This window comes from Belonocnema kinseyi, chromosome 1 (genome assembly GCF_010883055.1).
Source record: "Belonocnema kinseyi isolate 2016_QV_RU_SX_M_011 chromosome 1, B_treatae_v1, whole genome shotgun sequence".
Lineage (NCBI taxonomy): Eukaryota > Metazoa > Arthropoda > Insecta > Hymenoptera > Cynipidae > Belonocnema > Belonocnema kinseyi.
In genome coordinates, this window is record NC_046657.1 from 45,308,513 (window position 1) to 45,324,612 (window position 16,100).

Below are 16,100 nucleotides of genomic sequence, written 5' to 3' on the forward strand. Positions count from 1 at the left end.
TGAGCAAAATTTTGGATTTTGCATATGAACAATTTTTGCAAAATTCAAAATTTTGCTCAAAACGCTCCGGAAAAATTCAGGCGTATTCCTCGGCTGATTACATGAAATCTTTTTTTCTTGACAAATTTTCCGAATTATGTAATAATGAACAATGTCGCCAGAGAACTACTAGATTTTGCATTAATTGCAACATGTATTGCTGCTTACATTGTTTCTCAAAATTACATTCTAAAACAGCAGGATCAAAATGATTTCAACGGATTGAAATCTGAAATGAAAAAAATTCTCCATAAAAAAAAATTTTTTAATTCGAATAACTAACTGAATAAAAAATATTTTCAACGATTTCAAATAGTTCACAAACTATTCAAAGGTTCAAAATATTAAAAAATATTTTACAAGTAATTCAAATTATTTAAATTTCGTTTAAAGATTACATCTGATTTTAGAAAACTTTCAGATTTCAAATTATTTTAGAAATAATTCCAAGATTTAAAAATATCTTAGAATTTCAGAGATTTTACAAGAATTTAAAAACATTTCACAAGTTTAGGAATAGTTTTGAAGATTTAAAATATTTTACTAATTTTTGAACTTTTAAAAAATATTTCAGAAGATATAAGAAAGATTTCAAATATTTTAGAAAATTTGAAGAAAAAAAAGAATTTGAATTAGAATAAATGTAACTAATTAAATTAAATAAAAAATTTAAAAGATTTCGGAAATATGTCGATGATTTTAATAATTTTTAAAATAGTTTCGAAGATTTGAAAGATTTCAAAATATTTTATAAGTATTTCAGGTTTAAAAATAATTTAGAATTTCGAAGACTTTACAAGAATTTCAAAACATTAAATTTTTTTAAAATACTTTACAAGATATCAGAAGGATTTCAAATATTTTAGAAAATTTGAAGAAAAAAGAAATTGAATTAGAATAAATATTTTAACGATTTTAAAATGGTTCAAAATATTTTAGAAAATTTGAAAATTAAATTAAATTTAAACAATGAAAAATTCAAAAGTTTTCGGAAAACTTTCAATGATTTCAATAGTTTTAAAAATATTTTCGATGATGTGAACGAATTCACAAACGATTTAAAGTTTTAAAAATATTTCAAAAGATTTCAGACATTTGACAAGTGTTTCAAAATATTTTTAAGACTTTACAGGCATTTAAAAATGTTTTAGAAGATTTCAAATTTATTTTAAGAAATTTAAAAGATTCCAATAGACTTCAAAATATTATAGAAAATTTCACAAACGTTCCAAAGATTTCAAAATATTCCAGAAGATTTCACAAGCTTTCAAAAATATTTTCAAAGTTTTGAACATTTTTACAAACCTTTCAAAAAATCTAATAAGATTTAAAAATATTTGAGAAAACTCGAAAATATTTCAGAAAATTTCAAAAGATTTCACAAACGTTCCAAAATTTTAATGATTCTAATAGATTTGAAAATATTTTACAAAATTTCAAAAGTAATTCAAAGTATTTTAAATTAAAAAAAAAAAAAAATTTCATAAAACTTTTAATGATTTAAATAGTTTTTCCAAATATTTCACAAGCTTTTCAAAATATTTTTGAAGATTTCAAAGATTCCAAGAGATTTTAAAGAATTTTAGAAGATTTCCAAAGTTTTAAAATATTTTGGGAGATATCAGAGAGATTTGAAAATATTTTAGAAAATTTTAATTTTAATAACTAAATGAATAAAAAAGATTTCACAAACATTTTAAAAATTTTAATTATTCCAATAGATTCGGAAATATTTTAAAAGATTTCGTAAAGTTTTCAAATTATTTTAGGAAATTCATAAGCACTTTAAAACTATTTCGAAATAGTTTTGAAGATTTGGAAGATTTTAAAAATATTTTAGAACATTTAAAAAAACTAAATAAATAAAAAGATTTCAGAAAACTTTTATTGATTTTAATAGTTTTTTAAATGTTTTCGAAGATTAAAAAAATTTCACACACAATTCAAAGATTTCAAAATATTTTAAAAGATTTCAAAGATTTTATAAGCATTTCAAAATATTTTATTAACACTTCAAAGATTTCAAAAATTTTATAAGCATTTCAAAATATTTTACAGTAACTTAAAAATATTTTAGAAGCTTTCAGAAAGATTTAAAATTATTTGAAGAATTTTTGAAGATCTGAAATATTTGACAAATGTTTCAATACTTTCTAAAAACATTTGCGAAGATTTGAAAGATTTCACGAACGATTCAAAAATTTCAAAATATTTTAGAAAATTTCAGAAAGATATCAAATAATTTTTTTAATATTTCAAAGATTTAAAAATATCTTAGGATTTCAAAGATTTCACAAGAATTTCAAAACATTTCACAGACTTAAAAACAGTTTTGAAGATTTTAAATATTTTACAAATGTTTCAAAATTTTGTAAACATTTTAAAAGATAACAGAAAGATTTCCAAATATTTTAAAAATTAAATAAAAGAAGAAATTGAATTAGAACAAATATTTTAAAGATTCCAAATGGTTTAAAAATAATTCGGAAGATTTTGAAAATGTATCAGAGTTCAAAATATTTTAGAAAATTCGAAAAAAAAATTAAATTTAAATAGCTAATTAAATTAAATCAAAAATTTAGAAGATTTCAAAATATTTTACAAAATTTCAGGAAGATTTCAAATTATTTTATAAATATTTCAGGTTTATGAATAGTTTAGAATTTCAAAGGTTTACAAGCATTTCAAAATATTAAATTTGTTTAAAAATCTTTTAGAAGATATTAGAAAGATTTCAAATATTTTAAAAAATTAGAAAAAAAAATTGAATTAGAATAAATATTTTAAAGATTTCAAAATGTTTTAAAATAATTTCAAAGATTTAAAATATTTCGCAAACGTTTCAAAGAATTTAAAATATTTCAGAAAATTCGAAGAAAAAATTAAATTTTAATAACTAAACAAATAAATAAAGAATTCAAAAAATTTCTGAAAACTTTAAATGATTGCAATAGTTTTAAAAATATTTTCGAATACTTGAAAGATTTCAAATTATTTTACAAATATTTCAGGTTTAAAAATATTTTAGAATCTCAAAACATTTCACAGTTTTCAAAATAGTTTTGAAGATTTTAAATATTTTTCAAATATTTAAAATTTTTTCAAATATTTTAGAAGGTATCAGAAAGAATTTCATCTATTTTAGAGAATTTGAAGAGAAAACAAAAGAAATTGAATTAGAATGAATATTTTAAAGATTTCAAAAGGTTTTACAAATGTTTCAAAGAGTTTAAATAACTAATTTTAAATAATAATAACTGATTTCAAGTTATTTTACAAATATTTCAGGTTTAAAAATAATTTAAAATTGCAAAGATTTTACAAGAATTTCAAAACATTAATTTAAAAAAAATATATTTTAGAAGATATTAGAAAGATTTCAAATACTTTAGAAAATTTGAAGAAAAAAATTTAATTTAAATTTGAAATTATAAAATTTCAAATTATTTTAAGATATTTTAAAAGATTTCAAAGTATCCAAAAGATTTAAAAACATTTTACAAAATTTAAAATTAGTTCAGGTTTTAAAATATTTTAGAATTTCAAAGATTTGACAAAAATTTCAAAACATTTCACAGGTTTCAAAATAGTTGTGAAGATTTTTAAGATTTTACCATTTTTTAAAAATATTTTACAAGATATCAGAAAGATTTCAAAATATTTTAGAAAATTTAAAGAAAAAAAAAAGAAATTGAATTAGAATAAACATTTTAAAGATTTCGAAGTGTTTTAAAATAATTTCAAAGATTTTGCAAATGTATCAACGAGTTCAAACTATTCTAGAAAATTTGAAAAAATTTAAATTAAATAAATAAATAAAGAAAAAATGCAAAAGATTTCAGAAAACTTAAAATTATTTCAATTGTTTTCCAAAGATTTTCGAAGATTTCAAAGATACCAAATTATTTTAAGGAATTTGAAAAGATTTTAAAAAATCCAAAAGATTTTAAAATATTTTTAAATATTTTACAAAAATTTTAAATTATTATAGAAATATTTCAGGTCCAAAAATATTTTAGAATTTCAAATATTTTAAAAGAATTTACAAACATTTCTTAGGTTTCAAAATAGTTTTAAAGATTTTTACTATTTTACAAATGTTTGAAATTTTTTCAAATATTTTAGAAGATATCAGAAAGTTTTCCAACTATTTTCGAAAATTTAAAGAGAAAAAAATAAATTGAATTAGAATAAATATTTTAAAGAATTAAAAATGTTTTAAAATAATTTCGAAGGTTTAAAAATATTTTAGAATTTTAACAATTTAACAAGAATTTCAAAAGATTTGAAAAATTTTGCAAATGCTTCAAAGAATTTCAAATATTTTTAAAGATGTCAAAAAGATTTCAAAATATTTTAGAAAATTTGATAATCAAATTAAATTTAAACAACTAAGTCAATTTTAAAAAATTCAAGATATTTCGGAAAACTTTAAATGATTTCAATAGTTTTAAAAATATTTTAGAAGATTTCAAAGATTTCAAATTATTTAGAAGAAATTTGAAAATATTAAACAGATTTCAAAATTTTACAAGAATTTCAAATGAATTTCACAGGTTTAAAAATAGTTTTGAAGATTTTAGATATTTTACAAATTTTCGATTTTTTAAAAAAATATTTTAGAAGATATCAGAAAGATTCCCAAATATTTTAGAAAATTTGAACAAAATTAAATTTAAATGACTAAATAAATTTTTAAAAATTCAGAATATTTCGGAAAACTTTAAATGATTTCAATAGATTTAAAAATATTTTCGACGATTTGAAAGATTTCAAAGAATCCAACAGATTTTAAAATATTTTACAAAATTGAAAATTATTTTATAAATATTTCAGGCTTAAATATATTTTAGAATTTCAAAGATTTGACAAGAAATTTAAAACATTTCACAGGTTTTAAAATAGTTTTGAAGATTTCCAAATATTTTAGAAAATTTGAAGAACAAAAAAGAAATTGAATTAGAATAGACATTTTAAAGATTTCAAAAAGTTTTAAATATTTTAGAAGATGTCAAAAATGTTTCAAAATATTTTAGAAAATTTGAAGAAAAAAAATTTAATTTAAATAACTTCATAAATAAACAAAAATTCAAAAGATTTCGGAAAACTTTCAATGATTTCAATAGTTTTTAGAATATTTTCGACGATTTGAATGATTTAAAATTATTTTAAGAAATTTGAAAAGATTTCAAAGAATCCGACAGATTTTAAAATATTTTACAAAATTTAAAATTATTTTAGAAATATTTCAGGTTTAAAAATATTTTAGAATTTCAACAATTTAACATGCATTTCAAAACATTAAAAATTATTTTTAATATTTCAGAAGATATCAGAAAGATTTTGAAAATTTGAAGAAAAAAAAAGAAATTGAATTAGAATAAATATTTTAAAGATTTCAAATTATTTGAAGAAATTTGAAAAGATTTTTAAAAATCCAACAAATTTCAAACATTTGACAAAATTTCAGAGATATCAAAATATTTTTTAAGATTTTTAATATTTTACAAGTGTTTGAATTTTTTAAAAATATTTTAGAAGATATGAGAAAGATTTCCAAATATTTTACAAAGTTTCAGAAATATTTCAGGTTTAAAAATATTTTAGAATTTCACAGATTTCACAAGAATTTAAAAACATTTCAGGGGGGTCAAAATAGTTTTGAAGATTTTAAATATTTTACAAATTTTTGATTTTTTAAAAAATATTTTAGACATCAGAAAAATTTCTAAATAAACTAAATAAATAAACAATTCAAAATATTTAGGAAAAATTTCAATGGTTTCAACAGCTTTAAAAATAATTTCGAAGATTTGAACGATTTCAAATTATTTTAAGAAATTTGAAAAGATTTGAAATAATTAAAGAGGTTTCAAAATATTTTACAAAATTTTAGAAATATTTCAGGTTTAAAAAGATTTTCAAAACATTTCACAAGTTTCAAAGCAGTTTTGAAGATTTTAAATACTTTGCAAATGTTTGAAAATTTTAAAAATTATTTTAGAATATATCAGAGATTTCAAAATATTTTAGAAAATTTTAATTAAGAAAAATGGAATAAAAATAAATATTTATTTAAATTGCAAAGTGTTTTAAAATAGTTTTGAAGATTTAAAAGATTTTGCAAATGTTTCAAAGAGTTAAAAATATTTTAGAAAATTTCAGAAAGATTTCAAATGATTTTAGGAATGCTGAAAATTTTTTTAAATATTTTACAAATGTCTGAAAATTTTAAAAATATTTTAGAAGATATCAGAAAGATTTTCAAATATGTTTTTTAATTTGAAGAGAAAAATGAAATTAGAATAAGTATTTTAAAAATTGCAAAGAGTTTTCAAATAGTTTTGAAGATTTAAAAGATTTTGCAAGAAAGTTTGAAAACAAAAATTAAATTTAAATAAATAAATAAATAAAAAATTCGAAAGATTTCGGAAAACTTTCAATGATTTCACGAGTTTTAAAAATATTTTCGAAGATTTGAAAGATTTCAAATTATTTTAAGAATTTTGAAAAGATTTGAAAAAATTAAACAGATTTCAAAATATTTTACAAAATTTCAGAAATATTTCAAATTAGTTCAGAAATATTTCAGGTTTGAAAATATTTTAGAATTTCAAAACATTTGACAGGTTTCAAACTAGTTTTGAAATTTTTAAATATTTAACAAATGTTTGAAAAATTTCAAATATTTTAGAAAATTAAAAAAAAAAAGAAACTGAATTAAAATAAATGTTTAAAAATAATTTCGGAGATTTAAAAGATTTTGGAAATTTTTCAGAGTTTAAAATATTTTTTAAAATTTGAGAAAAAAATTAAATTTTAATAACTAAATAAATAAATAAAAAAGTCAAAAGATTTGGGAAAACTTTCTATGATTTCAACAGATTTCAAAATTTTTTACAAAATTTCAGAAATATTTAAAATTATTTTATAAATATTTCAGGTTTAAAAATATTCTAGAATTTCAAAGAGTTAAAAAGAATTTCAAAACATTCACAGGTTTCAAAGTAGTTTTGAAGATTTTAAATATTTGACCAATTTTTGGTTAAAAAAAAAATATTTTAGACGATATCAGAAAGATGTCTAAATATTTTAGAAAATTTGAAGAAAAAAAATGAAATTTAAATAACTAAATAAATAAATAAAAATTTCAAAATATTTCGGAAAACTTTCAATGATTTTAACAGTTTTAAAAATGTTTTCGAACATTTAAAAGATTTCAAATTATTTTAAGAAATTTACAAATATTTTTAGAAATTCAACAGATTTCAAAATATTTTACAAAATTTCAGAAATATTTTTAATTATTTTAGAATTTCAAAGATTTAAAAAGAATTTCAAAACATTTCACAGGTTTCAAAGTAGTTTTGAAGATTTTAAATATTTTTCAAGAAAATTTGAAAAACAACAATTAAATTAAAATCAATAAAAAATTCAAAAGATTTTATAAAACTTTTAATGATTTTAATTTTTAAAAAATATTTTAGAAGATATCAGAAAGATTTCTAAATATTTTAGAAAATTTGAAGAAAAAAATTACATTTAAATAACTAAATAAATAAATAAATAAATAAAAAAGTCTAAAGATTTGGGAAAACTTTCTATGATTTCAACAGATTTCAAAATTTTTTATAAATATTTTAGGTTTAAAAATATTTTAGAATTTCAAAGATTTAAAAAGAATTTCAAAACATTTAACAGGTTTCAAAGTAGTTTTGAAGATTTTAAATATTTTACAAATGTTTGAAAATGTTAAAAATATTTTAGAAGATATAAGAAGATTTCCAAATATTTTTAAAATTGCAAAGTGTTTTAAAATAGTTTTGAAGATTTAAAAGATTTTGCAAGAAAATTTGAACATAAAAATTAAATTTATATAAATAAAAAATTCAAAAGATTTCATAAAGCTTTAAATAATTTCAATTTTTTTAAATATTTTAGACGATTTGAAGAAAAAAAAATGAAATTTAAATAACTAAATAAAAATTTCAAAATATTTCGGAAAACTTTCAATTATTTTAACAGTTTTAAAAATATTTTCGAAGATTTGAAAAATTTAAAAAAATTTTTAAACATTTTTAAAAATTTCACAGATTTCATAAAACTTTTGTTAATTTCAATTTTTTTTCAATGTTTTCGAAGATTTCAAATTATTTTAAGGAATTTGAAAAGATTTGTAAAAATTAAAGAGATTTTAAATTATTTTAGAAATATTTCAGGTTTTTAAATATTTTAGAATTCCACAGATTTTACAAGAATTTCACAAAATTTCACAGATTTAAAAATAGTTTTGAAGATTTTAAATATTTTACAAATTTTTGATTTTTTAAAAAATATCTTAGACGATATCAGAAAGATTTCTAAATATTTTAGAAAATTTGAAGAAAAAAATTACATTTAAATAATTAAATAAATAAATAAAAAAGTCAAAAGATTTGGGAAAACTTTCTATGATTTCAACAGATTTCAAAATTTTTTATAAATATTTTAGGTTTAAAAATATTTTAGAATTTCAAAGATTTAAAAAGAATTTCAAACCATTTAACAGGTTTCAAAGTAGTTTTGAAGATTTTAAATATTTTACAAATGTCTGAAAATGTTAAAAATATTTTAGAAGATATCAGAAAGATTTACAAATATTTTTTAAAATTTGAAGAAAAAAATTGAATAAGAATAAATAATTTGAAAATTGCAAAGTGTTTTAAAATAGTTTTGAAGATTTAAAAGAGTTTGCAAGAAAATTTGAAAACAAAGATTAAATTTAATTAAATAAATAAAAAATTTCAAAAGATTTTAGAAAACTATTAATAATTTCAATTTTTTTTAAATAATTTCAAAGATTTGAAAGATTTTAAATTATTTTAAGAAATTTAAAAATATTTTTAAAAATTCGACAGATTGCAAAATATTTTACAAAATTTCAAAAATATTTATAATTATTTTAGAATTTCAAAGATTTAAAAAGAATTTCAAAACATTTGACAGGTTTCAAAGTAGTTATGAAGATTTTTAATATTTTGCAAAAAAATTTGAAAACAAAAATTAATTAAAATAAATAAAAAATTCAAAAGATTTCATAAAACTTTTGTTGATTTCAATTTCTTTTTAATGTTTTCGAAGATTTCAAATTATTTTAAGGAATTTGAAAAGATTTGAGAAAATTAAACAGATTTCAAATTATTTTAGAAATATTTCAGGTTTTTAAATATTTTAGAATTTCACAGATTTTACAAGAATTTCACAGGTTTAAAAATAGTTTTGAAGATTTTAAATATTTTACAAATTTTTGATTTTTTTAAAAAATATTTTAGAAGATATCAGAAAGATTTCTAAATATTTTAGAAAATTTGAAGAAAAAAATCACATTTAAATAACTAAATAAATAAAAAAAGTCTAAAGATTTGGGAAAACTTTCAATGATTTCAACAGTTTTAAAAATATTTTCGAAGATTTTAAAGATTTCAAATTATTTTAAGAAATTTGAAAAAATTAAACAGATTTCAAAATATTTTAGAAATATTTCAGGTTTAAAAATTTCTTTAGAATTTCAAAGATTTAAAAAGAATTTCAAAACATTTCACAGATTTCAAAGTAGTTTTGAAGATTTTAAATATTTTACAAATGTCTGAAAATGTTAAAAATATTTTAGAACATTTCAAATAGATGTCAAAATATTTTCGAAAATTAAAAAAAATTAAATTTAAATCACTAAATAAAAAATTCAAAAGATTTCGGAAAACTTTCAATGATTTCAATAGTTTAAAAAATATTCTCGAAGATTTCAAAATATTTTACAAAATTTCACAAGCTTTTCATAATAATTTTCAAGATTTGAAAATGTTTAACAAAACTTGAAGATATCACGAACGTTTTAAAGATTTTAAACATTCCAACAGATCTAAAAATACTTTAGAAAATTCTAAAGCATTGATAAAATAGTAATAAACTTGTGGGGGAAAAAAACTAGTGAATAGAACAAGTACTTACCCAAGTGTAGAATTTGAAGGTAACCTCTCAACAATTACCGAACATTCCGAAAACAAATGGATCAAACCGTGACGCAGTCCGCGACGTAATTTTGGTAAACCCAATCCCTCCAGTTCGACTTTTAACTAAAAAACAAATATCAAATATCAAATTACCTTGAAACCATTAAAAAGAAGCATATTTTTTCACTTTTCCACGGAAAAATTCCTTCCCAATTACGTTCGATTTTTTTCATTTCGTTTTCTCTCACACGTTTTTTTCAAATTCTTCCGGAAAGGAAAAAAAAATCCTTTTTTCGCAGCTGCCAGCCATTGGAATTTGGAAAAAACACTTAAACTCTCAAATATGTGCGCGTGAGGTCAAAGTTTGTGATGAAAATTAAGAAAAATGTTCAAGGTCAGGAAAAAAAGGTCTATAAAGAAACGTAGAATTTGATTTCGAGCCTAGAGAATAAAAAGAGAGGAAAAAAAACTCACGCGACTCGAAACTTTTGGATTTTCTCGACAAGTGGAAAAAGTGGGCACAGGTGTCACAGATTTTTCTAAAAACTCTCTCACTAATATGCATTGCACACGTGTACTTTTGCAGTTTGCATTTCTGACGTACATTAACCAATTATTTCTAATTTCACTAATCGCACTTTTGATTAATTAGGGAAAATCCGAACCGCGGATAATTAATGAAAATCGGTAAAACGCAACAAACACTGTTGAAAAGTTGAAAAACAAATTGTAAATACTGACTTGCATCCTTCCTTTTTTTGTGCTTTGTGCGCATGAATTGTGATTGATGAAAGTTTTTAGTTTGGTTTGGGTGTAGAGTCGACATGACATAACCTCGAAACTAGTGACACATTCATCACGTACCTTTTTTAGAATTTCCTTCCGTCGCACGGGTCCAACTTCGCGGAGCCACTCCTTCAGGGTTAAATTGTCCAATTTTTTCGCTAACGCGGTTTCGGCGATGTTTGCCGTCATTTTCGCTGAGAAAAGGGGAAAAATCGGGCTCTCGAGAGGCGCCAACCACTCTTGTAAAGTTTCTCTTTCTCGCTTTCCTCACTGAACCACCTTCTTATTCGTTGTTTTTTCGGATTTCGACGGCATTCGACATTTTTGGGACAATACAACTGATCCAGACTGTCAAGCAAAGAACGCATCGAAATTTTCATAAATAAACTTCTTTTAAAAACACACTCGAGTGTACACAAAGCACGACTGCGTCCTCGAGTTTAGACTTGTTTGTGGCCATCTTTCTTCTAGGATGACGCCACAGTGGCGCGTCATTCAAAATCCAAAACCCCGAAAAATTCTTTCTTCTTCATTTTTTAATTATTCAATTTTATAATGGCTGGAAAAGAAATTACTGTTTTATTAGTTTATCTATTTATTATTATTTAATCATGAAATTTTATTAAAATGCAAAATTAATTATGAGTCAAGTGTTCTTTATCCAGTCTTATAAATAAAATAACAATTTTTTGAATGATTGGTGAAAATTAGTATTTATTCTTAAGTTCAGAATTATTTGATAATATTTTTATTTGTCAAGCCGTTGTATTTTTGTTCTAAAATACAATTTTCTGACATAAATGATAAAACACTCACATAACCTAAAAATGTTCAAAATTTTATGTTTAATTCTTTAAAAGCAAACGATTTTTACAAACGTTTCAAAGGTTTTAAAATATTTCAAAACATTTCAGAAGGTTTCAAAATCTGGTAAAATTCAACTTTTCGAATATGAAAATACCCAAATAATGAAGCTTCCAAATAATAAAAATCCTAAAATGAAAAATTTCCGAATAATAAAATTCTCAAATTTAAACAATTAAAATTATTTTATCAATTTTATTTATTTATTAAAAGTACAATTATCAAATATTTTAAAACAAAAAATTTCAATTTTAAAATTACGTAATAAAATGAAGATTCCAAAATATTTTTATGATTTCAAGATATTTAAAAAGGTTTCAAAGATTCAAAAATATTTTAAAATATTTCAAAGACTGAAAAATCTTTCAAAGATTTCAAAATATTTTCGAAAATCTTATTTTTTCCTTCAATAAGCTAAATCAAATCAAGATGGGCCACCTGAAAAATCCCGAAAAGTAACATTTTCGACACTGTAAAATTTAAATTCCCAAATTATAAAATTACCGAATAATGATATTTCCGAAATTGTTATAAAAAACATATTTTTAATGCTTAAGCTTTTTAAAATTATTGTTTCAATTTAAAATAACAATGATTGAAAAAAAATTTCATCCAGAAATATACACACACACGCACATGTATATGCATATATATTTTTTCGATTGTTCTTATTTTTAATTCAAAGGATAATTTTAGAAACTTTAAATATTACATTTTTTTCTTGATAAAAACGTTTAGTTATTGTGTTTTGAATAAAAGAGTTTTTAATTTATTTTATAATCTTATTATTCGAAAATTTTACTATTCAGAAATTTTATGCTTAGGAAATTTTCCAATTAGGGAAATTTATTATTCAGAAATATTCTAATTCGGAAATTTTACAGTGTCGGGAATTTTATTTTTCAGCCGTCCCATCAAGATTACACAATTTTTCAAAATATTTGAAATACAGAAAAATATTTTAAAAGGTGTCAAAGATTTCAAAATATTTTTACAAATCCAAAATGTTTGAATGATTTCGAAATATTTACTGTAAGGTTTAAATGCTCATATTGCAAAATTCCCTAATAATAACATTCCCGATTAAGGAAGTTTCCGAATAATAAAATGTCTAAACTGAAAATTCCCAACAGAAAATTGCCAAATTATAAAATATTTAAACTAAAAAGTTCAATTTCAATATTTTTAAAATTATTATCTGAATTTAAAACAACAATCATTTTTGTTTAATGTCATCCAAACAAAAATTGTAGAAATTTGAAAAAAAATTTCTGGACATAAATTTCGATTATTGTATTTTTAATAAATAAATTTATAATTTATTTCTATTTCGGTAATTTTCTGTCGAGAATTTCATTATTCGGATATTTTTAAATTTGATAATATTATCAAATGTTCCAGAATTTTATTTATGGGGAGTTTTCATTCTTCCCTTCAAGATTTTACAAAGAAATTTTCAAAATCTTATAAAGATTCTAATAGATTTCAAAATATTCTCGAACAATTGAAATCTTCCAGAAACGTTTTCAAGATTTCAAAATATTTGAGAAGATTTCAAAAGATTTCAATAGATTATCAAAGATTTGAAAGACTTAATAATATTTTGCAAGTTTTAAAATATTTCAGAAGATTTCAAAAATTCCTAAGGATTTTTAAATATTTTAAAAGATTTCTGAATATTTCAAAGATTCCAAATGAATTAAAAATATTTCAAAGATTTCAAAGTATTTCAATAATTTCAAAATATTTGGAAATACATTAAATATTTCTAAACATTTAAAAATATTCTTGAAGTTTTGAAGGTTTTGTAAGATTCCAAAGCATTTTAAAATATTTCACATTCCAAAATATTTCTAAATAATAAAAATGTTTTAAAATAATATATTCCATGATTTAAAAAATTGCATGAATATTCTAATGGATTTCAAATTTTCTTAGAATATTACAAAAGATTCAAATAGTTTATCCAATATTTTGAGGATTTTAAAAAAAAATTCGAACATTTAAAAGATTTTAAAAGGCTTTAGAATATTTCAAATATTGCACAAGCTTTTCAAAAGTTTCAAAATATTTTCGAATATTTGCTTTTTACCCTTAATAATATAAATCAAATCAAGATTAAAAAATATTTCAAAAATTCCAAATTATTTCGAAATATTTTGTAAATTTCAAAATATTTTAAATTTTTTAGAAGATTTTCAAGATTTAAAAATATTAAAAAATAATTTTGAAGATTTAAAAGATTTTACGATATTTTATAAAGATTTCAAAATATTTTGAAATATTTCAAAATCTTTTCTAAAATTTGAAAGACTTCACAAACGTATCACAGATTTGAAAGATTCCAACATATTGCAAAATGATTTCGAAGATTTCAAAGTTGTAAATAATTCCAGAGATTTTGCATTAATTTAATAATATTTTATAAAGGTTTCAAAAGATTTAAAAAGATTTGAAAATATTTTAGATTTCAAAATATTCTTGACTTTTTGAAATATTTAAAAGATTCCAATAGATTTAAAAATATTTTAGAAAGATTTTAAAATATTTTCTAAGATTTTAAAGACTTCACAAACCTATCACAGATTTTAAAGATTCCAAAATATTTTATGAAGGTTTCAAAATATTTTAGAATTTCTTAGAAGATTTCAAAGATTCCAAAAGATTTGCAAATATTTCAGATTTCAAAATATTCTTGACGATTCGAAAGATTTCACAAACGTTTCAAAGATTCCAATAAATTAAAAAATATTTTAGAATGCTTGAAAAACATTTTTAAAAATTTCAGAAAATTACAAAGATTTCCCAGGGATTTCAAAACACTTCACAAATGTTTCAAAAGATTTCAGAGTCCAAAAGATTTGACAAATTTCACAAACGTTTCAAAGATTTTAAAAATTTCAAAATATTGCGAATATTTTCCAGAAATTTCATAAATTGAAATGTTATTAATGGCTTTCCTTTCTTCTTTATAGTTAATTCTTTGGTTTTATTGAAACGTGTATGACATATTCCATTTCGATGTAATAATAATAGATAGGTATTGTAATATCTCTAAAGGAGTTTCTTTTTCTAAAGGTATGAAGTTTATATTGCCATTGTGAATCCTTTATCTCTAAACTATTTTTAATAACGTATCCAATTTTCATCGCAATATTCAGGCATATCGGATTTTTTATTTCTTTAAATAATTTACTTTCTGCGATTGGTTTAGTTTTAACTCTCTTATTTGTTGAAGAGCTTTCTTTCCATTTCAAAAATCCCTCACATATTTGGTTTTCTTCTTTTTCTTCTGATGATGATGAAAGCCCCTCTTCAGATCATATAGGCTTCTCACGGACATTATCAGATTTTTCACTTTTCTCTGCTTTTAGAACCAGAATCTGTGCCATCTAATGATTCCGTGGCATCTGAAGTGGAGTGGGAATAGTCTTGATAAATAGTCGGCGACTTTGTTTTCTTTTCCTTCTACATATAGTACCTCGTACTTGTATTCTTCACACGTAATCTCAATCGAAGTGATATTGAACTAGGGTCTTTTACGTTGTGAATCCAAACTAAAACGTATGATCTGTTTAAATCTTAAAAGTATTTTCTAGTAGATGCTGTCTCAATCTTTTTACTGCTAAAAAGTTCTTTCACCTCGTCCAACAGTTTTCTTCTGCTTTGTTAAGAATTCTTGATATAAATAAACATGGATGCCCTTTTTGTGACAACACTGCACCTAAACTTTGATTTGAAGCTTCTGTTATGAAAGTAAACTCGTTTTTTGTAATTGGAAATCGTAGTACTGGTTTGATTTTTTCTGCAATTGTAAAATCTAATAGTAGATCAGGTTTATTAAATCTCTTCTTGGCTCTTCTAAACAATTTTATAAAGTCATCTATTCTTTTATCGTCGTATCCATTTATTGCTTTAATTGTTCTGATTATTTCCTTAGCTGGAATAAAATCAATACCACCTTGACCTTGTTCGAGCTCTCGGTCATTCGTACTGTGAGCGTAATATAGCTGCTGTGTAGTAAGAGGGTTGAGTCATCTCTGGTTGAGTAACACTGGGTTATCGATTCCGTGTAGGCATTCTTAGGGTGTGGTGCGCGCGCTGCTGTAGGTGAATAGAATTCGTCTGCTTTGTCTCCATTTTCTTTTGAATCACCCGGAACTATGTCTCCTCTAAATCCAAAGTTCCTATTTTCTGTATTTCAAGCTTTCTGCTGTTATTTTCATTTACGAATATATTCAACCTCTCTACCTTTTTTTAATATTAACTTTAAAACCTCATCGGTAGCCATGAGTACTGGAGGTTTTGTACTCTATTAGCTTCCGATGAAGAGCCTCAAAGAAGCTCAAGAAATATTCGGGGCTGTCAGGAAAGGGTTATCGATTTTTTCTACTGTGAAGTCTGTTTCTTCAATTGCCCGTT

General features: G+C 21.2%; 1 protein-coding gene across 2 annotated transcripts in view; it reads right to left on the reverse strand.

Annotated features, from left to right (window-relative positions):
- LOC117178708 overlaps nucleotides 1-11,242 on the reverse strand; it is a 25,046-nt gene extending 13,804 nt beyond the window's left edge. The window contains exons 1-2 of one of the 2 annotated variants that reach the window (XM_033370142.1): nucleotides 10,893-11,242; nucleotides 10,027-10,151 (exon numbers count right to left, since the gene is read on the reverse strand). In XM_033370142.1, coding sequence (XP_033226033.1) covers nucleotides 10,027-10,151; nucleotides 10,893-11,003 — 236 coding nt within the window. In that variant the 5' untranslated portion in view covers nucleotides 11,004-11,242. Of the gene's footprint in view, nucleotides 1-10,026; nucleotides 10,152-10,502; nucleotides 10,735-10,892 lie in introns of those variants that run through there. The other variant, XM_033370137.1, reaches the window with a different exon arrangement.
- Between the last annotated feature and the right edge of the window lie 4,858 nt (nucleotides 11,243-16,100).